The sequence below is a fragment of the Hemiscyllium ocellatum genome, chromosome 7 (assembly GCF_020745735.1).
Source record: "Hemiscyllium ocellatum isolate sHemOce1 chromosome 7, sHemOce1.pat.X.cur, whole genome shotgun sequence".
In the NCBI taxonomy this organism is placed as follows: Eukaryota; Metazoa; Chordata; class Chondrichthyes; order Orectolobiformes; family Hemiscylliidae; genus Hemiscyllium; species Hemiscyllium ocellatum.
The window spans coordinates 113079719-113098990 of record NC_083407.1 but is presented as its reverse complement, the minus strand read 5'-3'; the positions used below and the strand labels follow the sequence as shown (position 1 = coordinate 113098990).

Genomic DNA, 19272 nt, shown 5'->3' with positions numbered 1-19272 from the left:
TCTTTGACTCTTCTTATCACTCCCTGCTGCATCCTTCAAAATGTTTTCTGGCCCTCAGCTAACTGATCGTAAAGGTCAAGGCCACAGCATCCAATGGGATTACTAATGTGTCAAAGGCACGTCCCCTTCTCTCTACATGGGTCATTGCAAGAACGCTTTCTGCCAACTGTATTCCAGTACACAAATACATTAGTTTTCCAGGGTAAGTCTGTGCTTGTCCTTATCGGTCTGTGAGGATGCTGTGTGCTTGACCTGGCATGACAGCTGTGAGATATTGTATCATAACTCTCTTTACTAAGTCATTCACAAGCACACTATGTTTACTATACCGCATTTCCATTCATTTATAAAGTCACATTTTTGTTACATTCTACTCTTACAAGATAAACATCCCTTCCCCGGCTGCCAAACCATTACTGTTTCTTTATATCTTTCAATTCTTATTGGTCTCATGCTGCAAGCAGTGTTTAGACCTGTTTCTGTATCAAAGACTGACTTAGTGTTAACTGTAACATACTCAGAGCGATGCTACCCCTATTCATTGGTTCCATAACTCACTTGAAATTATGGAAAGATTATATTATTAATTAGCCCTTAGTAATCATTTCTTGGGACCCGAATAGGCTCCAGGGCATCAAACAGTTTCCTCCATCATTATGTCCCTACAGTCTGCTGCTTTTTATCCCTTTGAAATTTCCTTCTACACTACTATTTCTATAATACTGTACTACCTAGTTCTAACTTTTATTTATGGATTTATACATTTTTAAATACATATTAAACAGGGCCACGACTCCCCTTTAAGAAACTTACTATCAAAACAGCGCTTCCATGAAGCTGCATGATTAATGTATAGGAACTGTCAAAAACTGGCATACCCATGATTCCTGACACTTTATGCCAGTTTCAAAATTTCCAGTTTGCAGGCTGCAGTCATCTCCTCTTTACCATGGATGTGCAATCCCTTTATATGTTCATATGCGACCAGGATGGTCCCAGGGCGTCCCAGTCCTTCCTGGAGTAAAAACCTGAATCATCCCCACCCATCACCACCCCTCTCCACGTAGCCAAGCTCGTCCACACTCTCAATAGCTTTTCTTTTAACTCATCTCATTTTCTTCAGGTCAGAGGGGTGGCCATAGGTACCCACAGAGGCCCCAGTTATTTATGCCTGTCTCTTTGTGGGATACGAGGGACATTCCTTGGTCCAGTCCTACTCTGGCCCCCAACCACAACTCGTTCTCCGAAATATTGATAGGTGTTGCTTCCCTGTCTCATCCAGAATTGGAAAAGTTCATCAATTTTGCTTCCAAAGCTGCCCTTACTTTCATCTGGTCCATCTCTGACTTTTCTCTTAAGGCCATAAGGCAAAGGAGCAGAAATTAGGCCATTCAGCCAATCGAATCTGCTCCACCATTCAACCATGGCTGATAGGTTTCTCAACCCCATTCTCCCGCTTTCCATCAGTAACCCTCGATCCCCTTGACAATCAAGAACATACCTATCTCCATCTCAAATATACTCAATGACCTGACCTTGGTAGCCTTATATGGCAGTGAATTCCCTTCATCGGCATCTCTGTTTCCATTTCTGGGGATAGACTGGCCATTAATATCCACTCTAAATCAACTAGCTCCCACAGCTACTTGGACTATACATCCTCGCTCCCTGTTTCCTGTGAAGACTCCATTCCATTTTCTCAGTTCTTCCGTCTCCATCGCACATGTTCTGATGAGGGCAATTTCGACAAAGGATCCTCCAAAATGTGCACCTTCTTCCTCAACCGAGTATTCCCAGCACCATTGCCACAGGGCCCTCAACCAGGTCTGAGCAATCTCCTGCACTTCCACCCTCACCCCCTCTCTTCCCTCCCACAACAGCGATAGGGTTCCCAAACACTTTAACACCCCCCCCCACTCTGCCAAGGACATGCAGGTGCTGGGCCTCCTCCATCATCATTCCCTAACCACCCGACACCTGGAGGAAGAATGCTTCATCTTCCGCCTTAGGACCCTCTACTACATGGCATCAATGTGGACCTCACCACTTTTCTCATTTCCCCTCCCCCCACCTTATCCCAGTTCCAACCTTCCAACTCGGCAACACCCTCATGACCTGTCCTACCTGTCCATCTTCCTTCCCACCTATCCAGTCCACCCTCCTCTCCCACCTATCACCATTGCCCCCACTTCCATCTACCTATCTCAGCTACCTTCCCTCCAGCCCCTCAGCTCTCAAGCCTCATTCCAGATGAAGGGCTCTTGCCTGAAACGTCGATTCTCCTGCTCCTCCGATGCTGCCTGACCCGCTGAGCCTTTCCAACACCACACTCTCGATTCTGATCTCCAGCACCTGCAGTCCTCACTTTCCCCTTGTCCTTACCTACCATCCTACCAGCACCCACATCCAGATCATCAGCCACCAATTCCACCACCTCCAGCAAGATGTCATCACCAGGCACATATTCCCCTCCCTTCCCTCATCTGTCTCCTGCAGGGGCCGTTCCTTCCAGGACACCCTGGTCCACTCTTCCTTCACTCCCAACATTCCCCCACAATCCCGTGGCACCTTCCCTTGCAACTGCCGAACATGTAACATAGATTTGTGAAGGTTTGTAGCTCAGATTGAGGTTTAGGGTGTAACTTTGCTCGCTGAGCTGTAGGTTTGATATCCAGACGTTTCATTACCTGGCTAGGTAACATCACCAGTGGTGACCTCCAAGTGAAGCGAAGCTGTTGTCTTCTGATTTCTATTTATTTGTTTGTCCTGGATGGGGTTCCTGGGGTTTGTGGTGATGTCATTTCCTGTCCATTTTCTGAGGTGTTGATAGATGGTATCTAGATCTATGTGTTTGTGTATGGCGTTGTGGTTGGAGTGCCAGGCCTCTAGGAATTCTTTGGCATGTCTTTGCTTGCTAAGCTAGAGGCTAAGCAAAGACATGCCAGAGAATTCCTAGAGGCCTGGGCACTCCCCAACCACAACGCCATAAAATAACACATAGATCAAGATACCATCTATCAACACCTCAGAAAACGAACAAGAAATGACATCATCACAAACCCCAGGAACCCCATCCAGGACAAACATATAAATAGAAAGCAGGAGACAACAGCTTCACTTCACTTGGAAGTCGCCACTGATGATGTTACCTAGCCAGGTAATGAAACATCTGGATATCAAACCTACAGTTCAGTGAGCAATGCTAATCCTAAATGTAACAGAGATGTATAGCACAGAAACAGACCCTTTGGTCCAATTCATCCATAACGACTAGATTTCCGCCCATATATCTCCATCCTCCTCAGTATCCCAGTGTCCAAAGATACCTTCCAGGTGAAGCAGCACTTTACTTTCACTTTTCACAATCTAGTATACTGCATTCACTACGTACGTTAGGGAAACAGAGCATAGACTCGGTGACCGCATTGCAGAACATCTACGTTCTGTCTGCCAAAAAGATGCTGAGCTTCCAGTTGCCTGCCACTTTAACACACAACCCTGTTCCCTGGCCATAATCTCTGTCTCAGGGTTCCTGCAGTGCTCCAGCGAAGTTCAGTACAAGCTAGAAGAACAACATCTCATCATCTCCTTGGGGACCCCGAAGCCTTCCGGGCTCAATATCCAGTTCAATAACTTCAGTACTTGAACTCCTCTATGTCCTAGCCCCCTATCACACACTGCAGGCCTTGTTATTACATCGTCTGACATTACACACTACCTATTGTTAGCCACAAACGGTCCCCATTAACAAATACAATGTATTCACCGTTCTAGCCAGATCATTATCCCAACTGGTCTCTCTGTTTGGGCTCTACCTCCATCTACCATTTACTCCCACTCAGTCTTCTGCACATAAAACGACATTTTCCCAGCTACTTCAATTCTGAGGAAGAGTCACTGGATTACAAACGTTAACTTGGACTTGTCTTCACAGATGCTGCCAGCGCTGAAAAAATGTGTTGCTGGAAAAGCGCAGCAGGTCAGGCAGCATCCAAGGAGCAGGAGAATCGACGTTTCGGACATAAACCCTTCTTCTTCAAGGGCTTATGTCCGAAACGTCCATTCACCTCCTTGGATTCTCCTGCTCCTTGGATTCTCCTGCTCCTTGGATGCTGCCTGACCTGCTGAGCTTTTCCAGGAACTTCCGCTTTTGCTTCTGATTTACGTCATCTGCCATTCTTCCGTCTTGTAGTACTCCACGGGCCGCGACCGTTGGTAGTGAGCATGCGCCGTGCGACCCCCCCATTCACCACGGCTCATACATATGCGCCGTGCAAGCCTCCAGACAACACGGCTAATACGCATGCGCTGTGCTAGCCTTCATTCACTGCGGCTTATACGCATGCGCCGTGCAACTCCATTCACCACGGCTAATACGCATGCGCCGTGCAAACCCATTCACACGGCTAATACGCATGCGCCGTACGACCCCCGTTTCACCATGGCTATTACATAAGCGCCGTGCGAGCCCCCATTCACCGCGGCTAATCCGCATCCGCCGTGCGAGCCCCCATTCACAACGGCTGATACGCGTGCACCATGAGAGTCCCCATTCACTCCGGCTCATACATCTGCGCCGTGCGAGCCTCGTTTACCACGGCTATTACGCATGCGCTATTCCCGCCTCATTCACCACGGCTAATACGCATGTGCCGTGCGTGCTCGTTCAACACGGCTACTACATGCGCGCCGTGCGAGCCTCGTTTACCACGGCTATTACGCATGCGCCGATCCTGCCTCCGTCACCACAGTGAATGCGCATGCGCAGTACGTACCCGGATCAACACGGTTAATGCGCATGCGCCGTGGTCGCGGCTGTCCTCGTGGTCAGTGAGGAGTTGTTCGCCATGTTGGTGCTGTTTGAGACCGCGGCGGGATATGCTATTTTCAAGGTAATGGTCATCGAGCTCACTTTTTCCCGAGTATATTGCCCCTGTCCTCGGTCTTTTCCCCTTTCTCACACTTCCATACCCGGTCTGTGCGCTATGCTTGAGTCTCATTCCCCCTATCGGACCTTCCCCTCCCGCCACTCAGTCAGGTCTACCTTTGTCCCCAGCCCCCTCTCTCTGTCTCCAACTCCCTACCTCTGTCCCGCTTTCTGTCTCCCCTCCCCTCCCCTCCCCTCCCCTCCCCTCTCCTCCCCTCCCCTCTCCGATCACCCTGGTCGTGCAGGTCCCGGGTTCAATTCCCACCTCAGGTGACTGACTGTGTGGAGTTTGCACGTTCTCCCCGTGTCTGCGTGGGTTTCCTCCGGGTGCTCCGGTTTCCTCCCACAGTCACAAAGATGTGCGGGTCAGGTGAATGGGCCGTGCTAAACTGCCCGTAGTGTTAGGTACATTAGTCAGAGGAAAATGGATCTGGGTGGGTTACATTTCGGCGGGTCGGTGTGGACTTGTTGGGCCGAAGGGCCTGTTTCCACACTGTGAGGAATCTAATCTATATAGGACACAGTACGAGGCATTGAATACAAGAGTTAAGGAGCTTATGTTGTAACTCTAATCAACGTTGGTTAGAGTATTGTGTGCTGTTCTTGTCACCACACTTTAGGTAGAATGTGATTGCACGAGTGAGGGTGCCTATTTTGGACAATAAACCCTCTGAAAGCCAGTGCTTCCAAATAAACCTATTGGACAATAACCTGGTGTTGTGTGATTTTGAACTTTCTCCAGCCTTAGTAATTGTTGATAAAGCGTGCTGCTGGAAAAAAAGCTCTGGTCAGTTAGCATTCAAAGGAGCAAAAGAGGCTGCTGAGAGGGCTGGAGAATATAGACTATGGAGAGGGATTGGACAGGCTAGGTCAAAAACAGAAACTGATCAGGTCTAGTAGAGTGAATTAGAGTCCAGTGACACTTTGTCAGAACTGACTGGTTTGAAAGTTTAACTTTTGTCTGCCAGACCTGAGTTTATCCAGCAATTTCTGTTTTGCTTCAATATTCAGTTCTTAATATTGTTCGATAGACTTGGATTGTTTTCCTTGAAATAGAGGAGACTGTATATTTTCTGTACTTTTGGTTTCTCATTCACTTCTGTCGTTCCCGTTTTTTTTACTCAGTACCTTTTATGTGTATTTAAAATACTCACCATAGGCCCATGCTTAAAGACTTAAAAATTAACTTTTCATATGGTCTGATTGCTTCACTAAGATGCTATTTTATCAGGTACTGTTCTCCACACTTTATATAAATGGCTATTCTTTGCCCTCACTCTGGTACTAAGCAAGGGTATGTGGAGAGCGAACAAGGGAAACATTTTGAGTTCTGGGACCCTTCAGAGGCTTTTGCTGTATTTTCTGCTAGGTTTGGCACTGGTTGTGTTTTTCTCTGGCTCTGGGTTACAGAAGCTGATTTAGGAAAGATCAATTTAAACTATTGTTATCTGATTTATTTTTTTTCTAACCATAGGTCCTGGATGAGAAGAAACTCCGTGAAGTGGACAATTTATGGCGGGAGTTTGAAACAGCTGAAAAAGCAAATAAACTGTAAGTTACTTTGAATTGTGTTTATTGCTTAAATGGCAACACAATCTTTGTATGTAAATGAATGCAAATATCCTGTCCAGCACTGCAGCAATGATGATGATGACAATGTCACTCTTCCTGATTAAGTACTGAGGGTTTTTTCAGTCACTACCTCATCTGAGACTGCCAGTGTTGGATTGTGTAATCACCATCACCTTGCTGGTACACCATAATAGTACTGTTTGAATTAGCATTTCAGTGTGTGTATTTGGTATGAATAGAGATACGGAAAAGGAACTCTCAGGATTCACATGCAGACTATTAGATGGTGATTTTATGAATGACTTAATTCTCTCTATGCCTGAGAACCTTAGATGCAGGTTGAGGAAAGATTACAGTAAAGCAAAAGGAGGTTTGAAGAATTTTTGTTTCCTTTTCAATGCCTGATGTGTTCAGGTGAGCATGATAAATCTGCTGCTGTCTTGACTGAGAGCATTTGACTCTTGCACATCAGAATTCCTGGTAGAAACAAACTGAATTTGCCAGAGATACTTAGGTCTGGCAGCATGGGGAGAGAAAACAAGGTAAACGTTTTGAGTTCTGGGACACCTTTTGTCCAGAGGCTTTTCGGAAGGATTCAAAATGGTTAACTGTTTTCTCAGACCCTTCAGTCTGAAGCCGGAGGGAAAGGTTAGCTAGAACATTTGCTGAATCGCATTTCCTGAAATGCACATGAGAGAGAATGTGGTTGGAATTGGCTGCCTTAGTTAAATAGTGTTACACTGAGAACAGGAGTATGTATATCATTGTATTACCCTATTCCATGTGAAGGATGGCCATTTGGGGAAGGTACCAGTGAAATTAAAAGGAGCATAATTTAGTATATTTACCAGAGGAGGGCAGGAGAAAATAAATGTTTTATATTTTTATTTCTTTCCTGTCTGCAGTGTGAAGTTAAAACATTTTGAAAAATTTCAAGATACCACAGAAGCTCTTGCAGGTAAGGAATTCTCAATCCACTGTTGTTAACACTGAAAATATTGAGTCAGTTAAGCCTGTTTGAAATAAACAGCACTTCCTGCACGACTAGATAAGCAGTCGAGAATGCTGAAAAAGCACAGCAGGGCAGGCAGCATCCAAGGAGCGGGAGAATCAACGTTTCGGACAAAGGCCATTCATAAGGAACGAGGCTCTGAGCTGAGGGGGTGGTGAAATAAATGGGTGGGGGTTGGGGCTGTGAGGTGGGGAGATGGTAGGTGAGAGTGTGATAGGTAGGTGGAGGTGGGGGTAATGGTGATAGGTCAGAGAGGAGGATGGAGCGGATAGGTGGGAAGGCAGATGGACAGGTCACAAGGGCGGTGCTGATTTGGAAGGTTGGAACTTGGATAATTTTGGGGGAGGGGAAGTAAGGAAACTGGTGAAATCCACATTGATCCTTTGGGGTTGGAGGGTCCTGAGGTGGAAGATGAGGCGTTCTTCCTCCAAGCGTCAGGTGCTGAAGGAGTGGCAATGGAGGAGGCCCAGGACTTGCATATTCTTGGGAGAGTGTGGGGGGGGGGGGGGGAGTTGAAGTGTTTGGCCACGGTGTGGTGGGGGTTGATTGGTGCGGGCGTTCTGGTGATGTTCTCTGAAACACTCTGCAAGTAGGTGTCCTGTCTTCCCAATGCAGAGGAGACTGCATCGGGAGCAATGGATACAGTAAATGATGTGTGGAAGTGCAGGTAGAACTCTGGGTGTGGAAGGCTATTTTGGGCCTTGGGGGGAGGTGTGGCACAGATTTTGCAATTGCTGCAGTGGTAGGGGTAGGTGCCAGGATGGGAGAGTGGGTTGGTGGGGGGGCAGTGGACCCGAAAAGGGAGTCGCAGAGGCACTGGTCTTTATGGAAAACGTAAAGGGGTGGAGGGAGATACATCTCTGGTGGGGTCTGTTTGTCAGTGGCAGAAATGGCGGAGGATGATGCGATCTATAATATAGAGTTGGTGGGATCGATTGGGGGGGTGGGGGTTCTATTGTTTTTGCAGTCGAAAAGATGGGGTTTGAGGCTGGAGGTGTGGGAAGTAGATGAGATGTGCTGGAGGCCATCATCAACCATGTGGGAGGGGAATTTGCAGTCTTTAAAGAAGGATGCCATCTGGTGTGTTCTGTGATGGAACTGATCTTGGGAGCAGATGCAACGGAGGAATTTGGAATAAGGAATAGTGTTTTTACAGGAGGCAAGCTGCAAGGTGGTGTAGTGCAGGTAGCTGTGGGAGTCTGTGGGTTTGTAGAAGATGTCAGTGTTGAGTTGGTCACTGTTGATGGAGATGGTGAGGTCCAGGAAGGGGGTGAAGGTGGCTCAGATGGTCCAGGTGAACTTAAGATTGGGATGGAATGTGTTGAAGTTGATGAACTGTTCAACCGCCTCGTGGGAGCATGAGGTGGTGCCGCTACAGTCGTCAATGTAGCGGAGGAAAAGGGGGCGAATGATGCCTGTGTAACTGCAGAAATGTACTATTTCATGTAACCGAAAAAGAGACAGACATAGGTAGGGCCATGCAGTGCCCTTGCCCACCCCTTTCATCTGGAGGAAGTGGGAGGATTCAAAGGAGAAATTGAGGGTGAGGACCTGTTCAGTCAAAAGAATGAGTGTCAGTAGAAGGGTACTGGTGTGGACGTCAGGCGAGGAGGAAATGTGGGACTTGGAGGCCTACTTCAGGTGGATAGTGGTGTGTAGGGCCTGGATTTTCATGGTTAAGATGAGATGTTGGGGAAACAAAAGTCTTGAAGGTGAAGGGCATAGGTGGTGTCCTGAACATATGTGGGGAGTTCCTGGACGAGGAGCAAGAGAACAGTATCCAGGTACATGGAGATGAGTTCGGTGGGGCAGGAGCAGACCGAGTCGATGGGGTAGTCAGACTTGTGGATCTTAGGTAGGAGGTAGAACCGGGTGATGCGGGGTTCCCAAACTGAGATTGAAAGCTGTGGGTAGGAAATCCCCTGAGGTAATGAGAATGTGTATAGTCTGGGAGATGGTGCCATGTAATCGACAAAGAGACAGGCGTAGACCATCTTCTGCAGTTACACTGGCACCATTACGACATGCAACACTAAAGATTTATCCGTGCAGTAATTGTGAAAATTTGACAGACCAAGAACTATTTAAAGTAAAAATTAACTTTTATTTATTAAAGTATAACAGAGAAAATGAACTAACAACGATTTGCAACTCTTTCCTCTAACCTATCTTTTACTTTCCCTTCTATGATACTTGTCCGTTAAAACCCCAATGTAAGATTTACCAAATATTCAAACTTCAAAATCCGGCAGCTGTTGAATCTTCCCTTTGAATCTTCATCTGTAGATTTTCTTCTTCGGGATTTCTGAGTCACAGGTCATTGGTAGATAAAGGTACCTTTTAAGAGAGCTGTGTTTCAGGTGGTCTGTGTATGCTGGCGGCTTGGTGGTTCTCCCCTCAATTTTTCCTGGTCTTGTACACCAAAGCATTGGATTGTTTCATTGACTTTTAATATTGTCAATATACTAAATTCAAACTTGACTGGAGGTTAGTATTTTGGGGTATAATTTAAACTGGCCAAATTCAAATTTGTTTTTGTCTCCAAGCAATTCAGCCAGTGATAGCTGTTGGACCGAATGTTACATTTGTAGATTCTCCAGCATTCTGTCACTGTCTTAAAGGTACAGTGCACTTCTACACCTTCATAACAACTGCTTCCAGTGTATGCACTGCAGGTAGACCCACAATGCTTTTTGGGAAGGAATTCTGGTGTTGTGCATCCATTCCCACTTAAACAATGAAAATCTAGTTGAAAGCTAAATGTGTGTCACCAGTGTTATTCTTAAATCCTGGAAGATAATGTATCATGAACTTTAATAATGGAACGTTTGGTTGCATTTGAGAGGGGGTGAGGCTGAGAAGTTGGAGTTGCTAGGAAATTATCACAGAATCCTGCGTGTGGAAACAGACCATTTGGCCCAACAAGTCCATGCTGACCCTCCAAAGAGTACCACTCGGGCGCATTCCCCTATCCTATTACTGGTCATTTCCCCAGACGAATGCATATAACCTGACACATCCGTGAACGCTATCGAGCGTTTAACATGGCCAATTCACCTAAAGTGCACATGTTTGGACTGTGGGAGGAAACCCACACAGATATGGACAGAATGCGCATACTGCATGTGGACAGTCAACTGTGGCTGGAACCATACTCAGTCCCTGGTGCTATGAGGCACAGTGCTGACCATTGAGCCACTGTGTCTCATACTCTAAATCATAATTTAGAGTATGAGATTGTGTATTGAATCATGGTTTTGGTTCGGTGTCGATGTAGGGAAGGAACAGTTCATAAGGTATCACATTGTTTGGAAAGTTCTGAGCAAATGATATCTGGGGGGAAGAAAGGGGGCTTAAAGCTGGTTGATGGGAGCTGGTGAAGTTACGGACATTTATTGTATTCTGTTACAACAAATTGTCTTGCTTGGATTCAATCTGTATTCCTTTTGTTTTAATCTGTGACTTCCTGTTTTGTAGCTGCGACTGCCTTGGTAGAAGGTAAGCTTGGTAAAAGCCTGAAGAAAGTGCTGAAGAAGATTGCTGCCAAGGAAGCGCACGAGCAGTTGGCTGTTGCAGATGCCAAACTTGGAGGTGTCATAAAGGTAAAGAAACTAGTGTTAAACATTTCCAAAACGGTGGGCAGTGCATTTTGACTAGAAAGTAAGAGAATGGAACTGCAAAAGGATTGCTTAACTATTGTAATCTAACTTTGTTTAGACATTTGAAGTCTTCTCCCTTTTCCCTTCTAATCTCCACGTCTTCAAATTGTTTGGACGTGGAGGCCATTTATGTTTGAACATGGAGATGTTCGTGTTTAGTACTTATTGTCAAGTGGCAGTAGGCTTGACTCCAGTTATAGCATAGCATTAGGCAATAACTCGCCAAGTTGAATTGATATAATTTAGTAATAATCATATCACTGATGGCCCATTAGGCCCTTCTAGACTTTGCCGTGAGGGCAGGGGGAGGTATCAGTGAGAAAGAGGGGGTTGTGGAGGGAGTGGGGGCTGGAGTTTGGGTCGATATTGGGCGGGGGGGGGAGGAGTTAGCAAGATGGAACAAGAGAGGAGTACGATGAGGGAGAATGGGTGGATGGCAAAGGTGAGGAGGGAGGCATTGGGTGAACTGGGCCATATGGAGGGGACTATGTGTTGGGAGAGTGGAATCTTGGGGCAGGAGCTGATTAAGTGAGGGTGAGGATGGAGGGAGGGAAGAAAGGTACAAGTGAGTGTCGTGAGGGCATGTGCAAAAGAGGTGAGGGTTCAAGTGGTTGACGATACGTTATGAGGAGGGAGGATGTGGCAGACACCCCCCCACCATTCCCAAATAACGCTGTCCAAGAAGGCTAAGATCTGAGAAAACCCCAGGCTGACAGGTCTCTGGACCCAAGATTGATATGAATTCTGCCAAGATCAACTCGGAGGTTGCACAACCAGGGGTATAGGTAAACTTGGTTTATATTAAACCTAGCTCCTGAGTTTGGCCTGTAAGGGGGTCCAATTTGTCTATCTGTCGCTTTGATGTTTAAGTGAAAGGCAAAGAGAAATAAACTGTCAGATCTTAGAGCCAATTTTGTTAATTAGTCATTTGCATAAGATTTTGATTTATTGTTTTCTGAAATTCATTTTTACAATTGTGTAAAACATTATCTTTTTGAAATTTGCTGACTGGTTTTCTGAATATTAAAACAAAATTGACATGAAAAGTTGGTAGCCCTGCTGTAGACTAATCCCAGTTAGTTGCATTCCTCCCACGTTATGCCAAAAGGCTTCCCATCAAGTTCCTTTTTGTTTCATTTTGAGATTGTTCATTGGCCCTGCTTCCACCACACTTTTAGGCAGTAAGACCCAGTTATTGGTATTCTCTATGTTAAAGTGTTTCCTTATGTTCCCTTTGAGTTTGAAGATTTTCAAACAAGAAATGTTGTACCATAGTTCTATCACAAATTTGTGTTGTTTCCTCCTCTTTAATTATCTAAGCTTGTTAGAATTTTGTACTTTGTATCAAATCTTAGAGCTATACTCACTGATGTCATCCCTAGAATGATTCTGGTAAATCTCTTCACCTTTCCAAGTGCCATTGTATGGTGAATCAAGCTTTCAATACCCTGCTTCAATTAGACATTTGCATAATCCATCCTTGAATGTAACAACTAGCAAATATGTTACTTCTGACTTTTATCCAGCACCTTTCAAACAGCCATATGACATGACTGCTTAGTGACCATATTTCATTGTTGCTGGGACCAAAACATACCTTTTAAGTTTACGAAATACAATGATGCTAAATGTTTTTTAAGAAGTTTTCATCACAGGTTTTTTGGGGATTAGAGGGTCCCGAATAGCATTCTTAAATTGGACTATCATATACTGGGGTATAATTTTAAAGACATCAACATAGGAATATTTCTGCACTTTGGGGCAACTGCTTTGTTTCCCTGCATTGTGTTCAAACTTGTGTGCAAATCGAGATATGAACACACTGCAGAAAGGACCCAGTCACAGCCTGGAGACTGCCTTACAACCTATTTGGGAATGAGGCTTCTGAATGATTAAATGCTGTAATTGAGGAAACTTTTTTTTTGTTTTCAGGACAAACTTAACTTGAGTTGCATTCACAATGCTACAGTTGGTGAGTTGATGAGAGGAATTCGAACCCAGGTGAATGGATTAATCAGTGGATTGCCACCTCGTGAGATAAGTGCCATGTCTCTTGGCCTTGCACACAGGTATGAGCCCCATGTGCTAAAATGAAAAGGGTAGGACTCATTTGCAGATTTCTAGTCAGTTGTCCGGCAGTAACTGAATTGTGCAATTAATCAACCTCCAACCAGTTGGGGCTACATATGCATAAATGTTCAGTTTTGCCATTAACTTCAGTTACTTTAATCAGTCTGTGGTATAGGGTGTGACACACCCCTGGGACAACAGGAACTTGAACTTTGAGCTTCTGCCTCATTTACCACCCCACCAACCTCCCAGATACATCGTATCATCCTTCGTCATTTCCGCCACCTCCAAACAGACCCCACCACCAAGGATATATTTCCCTCCCCTTCCCCCAAGGATATATTTCCCTCCCCCTCCACTATCAGCGTTCTGGAAAGACCACTCCCTCTGTGACTCTCTCGTCAGGTCCACACCCCCCACCAACCCAACCTCCACTCCTGGCATCTTCCCCTGCAACTGCAAGAAATACAAAACTTTTGTGCCCACACCTCCCCCCGCACTTCACTCTAAGGCCCCAAGGGATCCTTCTATATCTGTCAGAAATTCACCTGCACCTCCACACACATCATTTACTGCATCCGCTGCACCGATGTGGCCCCCTCTACATTAGGGAGACAGGCCACCTACTTGAGGAATGTTTCAGAGAACACCTCTGGAACACCTGCACCAACCACCCTGTGGCTGAACACTTTAATTCCCCTCCCACTCTGCCAAGGACATGCGGATCCTTGGCCGCCTCCAGCGCCAGACCATGGCAACACAACGCCTGGAGGAAGAGCGCCTCACCTTCCGCCTAGGAACCCTCCAATCACAAGGGATAAATGCAGATTTCTCCAGCTTTCTCATCTCTGCGCCCCTCCCAATCTCAGTCCCCAACCCTCGGGCTCAGCACCGCTTTCTTGACCTGCGATCTTCTTCCCGACCTCTCCGCGCCCTCCCTCCGTCTGGCCTATCACCCTCACCTTAATCTCCTTCCACCTAATGCATTCCCAATGCCTCTCCCCCAAGTCTCTCCTCCCTACCTTTTATCTTAGCTTGCTTGGCACACCCTCCTCATTCCTGAAGAAGGGCTTATGGCCGAAACGTCAATTCTCCTGCTCCTTGGATGCTGCTTGACCTGTTGCGCTTTTCCAGCAAGACATTTTTCGCTTCTGGCTTAGAGATAGGAACAGTACATTGCACCACAGGATCCTTCCTCTGCTGCTGCATGCAAACCTGTAACAGGGTAGGATCTCTGGGATAGTTGCACACCAGTTAGCTCCGTGTCAGAGAAAGCATTGGGCAGGCTAATGCTGTATATTATTGACAATGCAGCTGATCAAAGCTGATGGGTTGTACAACCTGATGGACAGATTTTAGGGTGGTGTAATGATCTGGTGCTTTATATAAATTGTAATTGGTAGAGGGATCTGCAACTAATTTGTAGAACCTGTTTGGGTGTAATGGAATGTGACGGCAAATTTGTCACTGTATAATGTGCACATTGCTTGGTTTGTTACAGCCTGTCCCGTTACAAATTGAAGTTCAGCCCTGACAAGGTGGATACTATGATTGTACAAGCAATTTGTAAGTAAAAGAGGCTAATCAGCGTAAGCATCAAAAGTATCCAGTGTTTGAATATATTTGGCTTGATGTAATTGTGGTTCATTGTTTTATTCGGTTGCTGGAAACAATCTATTTCAAAGAATGGGAGCTTTGGTGTTTTCTTCGTTCATCTCTATTTCTGATTATTATTTTGGCTAATGTGTAAACCATTTTCTTCTGTTGGAGAATGTTGACTGGGATATCTATTGTTTGAATGGCCTTCCTATGCACATTACTTCGGCTCAAGATGTGACAATGGCTACTTGGGTGAAAATTAACTGCGAAGACTGCAATTCACAGCTTTTTGTTTGATAATTCTTGTTACATGAAACCAAGGGTAGTAAAAAAATTTCCCTGGTTCTGAATTATTTTTCGGCCATGTATGATACCATGGTTTAAGGAAGGTTAAGTACTGAATTTGAACAATTTACATCACTCACTGCTTTGTGCAACTGAGCAATAGGGTATAACAGTCAAGCTAACTGGTTTCCCAGGCGTGACTTCCCAGTCTATCCCCATAGTTTTAGATTGGTTGAAGTCCAGCAGACTGACAGAAAGCTAGAGCAGGTTGCTGAGCTGCTTGGCTTCTGAGTGTTAATAGTCTAGAATGGACAATTAAGAACTAAAGTGGTGTATTATCTGATATATATTCTGTATTCTTTGCATCCAACTTTTGAGATCTGTACAAAGATCGGGGTCTGGTTAATTTATTTGAAAAGAACATCATGAGTAAATGATACGATGTGTGTTTTTTATGCTCCTTGTTCTTATTGAAGTCTGTTTTCTGCAGCTCTGCTGGATGACTTGGATAAAGAGCTAAACAATTACGTCATGCGCTGCAGAGAGTGGTATGGCTGGCATTTCCCAGAACTTGGAAAAACCGTTACTGATAACTTGGCATACTGCAAGTGCGTGCGGAAATTAGGTACACGTCTATTATTCTTGCTTTCACTTTATTCTATGTCACACATCCATTAAGCTAATCCAGGGCAGGAGTAGGGGGAGAATTAAATTCAAAAATAAGAAAAGAAAAATCTGTACTGGAGAATAGATTAGCACTTTGTACAAATTAAGATCACTAGATCAACAGCAGTAAGTGCAGCAGTAGCAGAATCAAAAATGTTTGATTTCATCGTCATTGATCTCCATTGTCATAGTTATAGATTGCAGAGTGACTGAGGCTGAGAACTTAAGCATTTCAAGAAACTGGATTTAGAAAATAGATCATCAAAATGTAACAAGTGGGAGTAATACTGATTAATCAGAGAGCTAAAGAGAAAAGATCCTGTTTCTGAAAATGGAGGCTAGGAACAATTTGGACAGCTAACAAGAAGTGGCAAAACACTGGTAAGAGTTTATTCTAGACAATTGCTAAGCGGAGTATAAATGCAAAAATACTGGTGCATGCAGCAAGCGTAATGCAGTAGTCAAGTAGGATCTTAAACATGCAAATTTGCCATCTGCAAACTAATATTTGGAGGATGTACATTCACAGTAGTTTTCGAGCTTGATGTGCTGAAAAAAACTAAAGTATGAAATGCTCAATAAGCAAACTGATATGTTGAAAATGTGTTGCTGGTTAAAGCACAGCAGGTTAGGCAGCATCCAAGGAATAGGAAATTCGACGTTTCGGGCATAAGCCCTTCATTCCTTGGATGCTGCCTAACCTGCTGTGCTTTAACCAGCAACACATTTTCAACTGTGATCTCCAGCATCTGCAGACCTCATTTTTTACCCTTTTTTAAGCAAACTGATATGGACTACTTGCTAAGGTCATTTGGAGCACTATATTGAACATTGAGAACATCAAAAAATAATTCTTATCTTTGCAATGAATAATGGAATAAAAAGCTGAGAAAAGTGGCTATTGGAAATGAATAAATTCAGTTGTTAATTGAATGCAGTACAAAAGGATGCCATCTGCCTGTCATGTTCATATCTGCAAGAGTAGCTGAATTATTCCCACTTTTATTTCATGTAGCCCTGCAAATGTTTTTGAGGTTCTCCGATTCCCTTAAAATGATCGATTCTGTCTTTGTTGTACTCTTGGGCATTGCTGACCTTTCAGCCATTCAATTTGAATTGTTGTCCTGTGGTTCTTGGACTTCCTGCAAAAATGAATCGTTTCTCCATGTCCACTCTGTCTAGACTCCTCATGATGTTGAATCCCTCAATTGTCCCATTAACCATTTCTTCTATTAAGACAACTAGATGGCATTTATCTAATCTGTCTATGTTCTTGCAGTGCGGTGGTCGTGCCCTTGTCCCTAGACTGAGGGGCCCAGGTTCAAATCCCACAAGGTCCAGAAGTATGTAAAAACGTGTCTGAACGGATTGCTTCGAAATATAGGTTAAATTTAAATGTTGAAAAAACAATTATGACACACCTGTGAGGACCCTCATGTGGCACTGTGGTAGGGAACTGTCGACTGAGTGTCCTGGGTTCAAGTCCCACCTGCTCCAGAAATGTGTAATAATATCACTATTTGAGTCCAGTTGATTTAAAAAATGGGTTCCTGAAAAGAATTGCAGAGGTCTCTGAAGGCCGTCTTGTGGCACAGTGGTTATGTGCCTAATCCTGGACTGGGAGGTGGCAGGTTCAAGTCCCACCTGCTCCAGAGGTGTGTAGTAATATCTCTGAACAAGTTAATTCGAAAAAATTGGCTCGCTTTTCAAAAAACAATTACTGAAGTTAATAGGGGCTGTCTTGTGGCACGGTGGACATATGCCTGCCCTTAGACCTGGAGGCCCTGGGTCAAATCCCACATATTCCAGAGGAGTGTAATAACGTGTGAACAGGATGGTTAGCAAAATAGGTTTGTGAAGGATCTCGTATTGATGCACTGGTAATGGCAGTGGAACTGGAGGCCCAAGTTCAAGTCCTTCTGCTCCAGAGCTGGTTAATAACCATCCGTGCAGGGTGAATAGAAAACTAGTTTAAATTAAAATTTATTGAAGTCTCTGGGGCCCCCTCGTGATAGTAACACCATCCCTGAACTGGGAGGCCAGGATTCAAGTCCTACCTACTTCACATGTGTAGTAACTTTTCTGAACAGATTAGAAAAATAGGTTAAATTTATTTTTAAACAACTCTAGTCTCTCATATCTTGAATGACTATTATGTACTTTTTTTTTTGCAACACCTCTATTGCCTTCACACCTAAAGTATGGTTCTCAGAATTGAGCAGTTATCGCTTTGAGACAATCAGTGTTTTAGTCAGCTTGATGGTAATTTTCTCTCTTCTTAACTTGTGCTTCTGTTTGTAAAATCCAGGGTGCCTTATGCTCTGTGCTTTCTGAACTACCCTGCCACCTCCTTTGATTTGTACAAAAATGCCAACTAGGGGATTGATGAGCTTAGTTGGCTGGTTTTGCAATCAGAGAAATGCCAAAAGCATTGGTTCTGTTCCCATACTGGCTGACATTACAATGCTGTCCTTCTCACTCTCTCCCCTTGCCTCAGGTGTGATCCACTGATTAAGCCATGACCAGCCTAGCTCTCTAAAATGAGAAAGCAGCTCCACTGTCTGGGAGAATTAAGGCTACTTTGCATATCCCCAGTATCTCTATTTCTGCATCCCCTTTCAAACCATTTTTTTTATTGCCCTCTCCCCTCCCCATGTATGGCTTCAAATTTCATCTGCATGTCCAGTCATTTCACAAGTTTATGAAGTCAAGTCTGTCGTTGCAGTTCTTCCCAGTTTTGTGCCTCATATTGAAATTATCCTGCAGACCTAAATCAAAGTCTTCATGTAGAACAAGCAAAGCACTCATCCTTACTCTAGCCCCTGGGGAAAATACCCACAAACGTACTCCAGTTTGGAAAACAACGTGTTGTTGTTACCTATTGTTTTGACAAACTTTGATTTTTATTTGCCATCCTTTTTGTTTAGCTGCTGTTCTAACAAAGTTCAAATCTCTTACGTGGCAAGTTTTTTTTTGGCAAGTATCAGTCACTGCTACCTGTATTAATCCCCTGATATTACTTCAAAAACAACTGAACATTATTTGCCATTTACAAATCTGTTTTCTCAATCTGTATTTGTCTAGTGGCCTAACTTATCCTGGATTGTAATTTCCAAGTCTTCCTATCATTGCAGTTAGAATGAATGACCTCTTTGCTGTGCTTGTTCTTGTACTTTACTTGAACTAGATTAAAACTTAACTGGTGGGTGTTCAATTCTTTGACATCAGCAGTATATCTAAGTAGCTTACTAATTTTTTCATTTTTCTTGGGTACGTCTCATCCTATCTTGGTGGCTTATCAACAGTGAGGTACCTGGCAGGGTTTCTGATTTGGTTTTTTTAAATCCATCCAGTCTCTTGCTTACCACCACCTTTGCTGATTTTGTAGCTCACCTTCAATGGTAAAGACAAAAATTGAATTCCTGCTGCCCCCACTGCTTCCATGCATCAGTCTTATTAATCCCGGAATAACCCCACTTTCT

At 44.4% G+C, this 19272-nt stretch overlaps 1 protein-coding gene and 1 non-coding gene across 2 annotated transcripts in view; both read left to right on the top strand.

Annotated features, from left to right (window-relative positions):
* Positions 1 to 4812: 4812 nt before the first annotated feature.
* The window catches only part of nop58 (NOP58 ribonucleoprotein homolog (yeast)), a 34108-nt gene continuing 19648 nt past the window's right edge, over positions 4813 to 19272 (top strand). Inside the window, exons 1-7 of the mRNA XM_060828105.1 lie at positions 4813 to 4892; positions 6402 to 6478; positions 7405 to 7457; positions 10989 to 11113; positions 13103 to 13239; positions 14742 to 14806; positions 15615 to 15749. Of these exons, the coding sequence (XP_060684088.1) occupies positions 4848 to 4892; positions 6402 to 6478; positions 7405 to 7457; positions 10989 to 11113; positions 13103 to 13239; positions 14742 to 14806; positions 15615 to 15749 (637 nt within the window). The 5' untranslated portion in view covers positions 4813 to 4847. The remainder of the gene's footprint in view (positions 4893 to 6401; positions 6479 to 7404; positions 7458 to 10988; positions 11114 to 13102; positions 13240 to 14741; positions 14807 to 15614; positions 15750 to 19272) is intronic.
* On the top strand, positions 6561 to 6646 carry LOC132817755 (small nucleolar RNA SNORD11B). Its single transcript, XR_009644921.1, has one exon. It is a non-coding gene; the product is annotated as a small nucleolar RNA SNORD11B (small nucleolar RNA).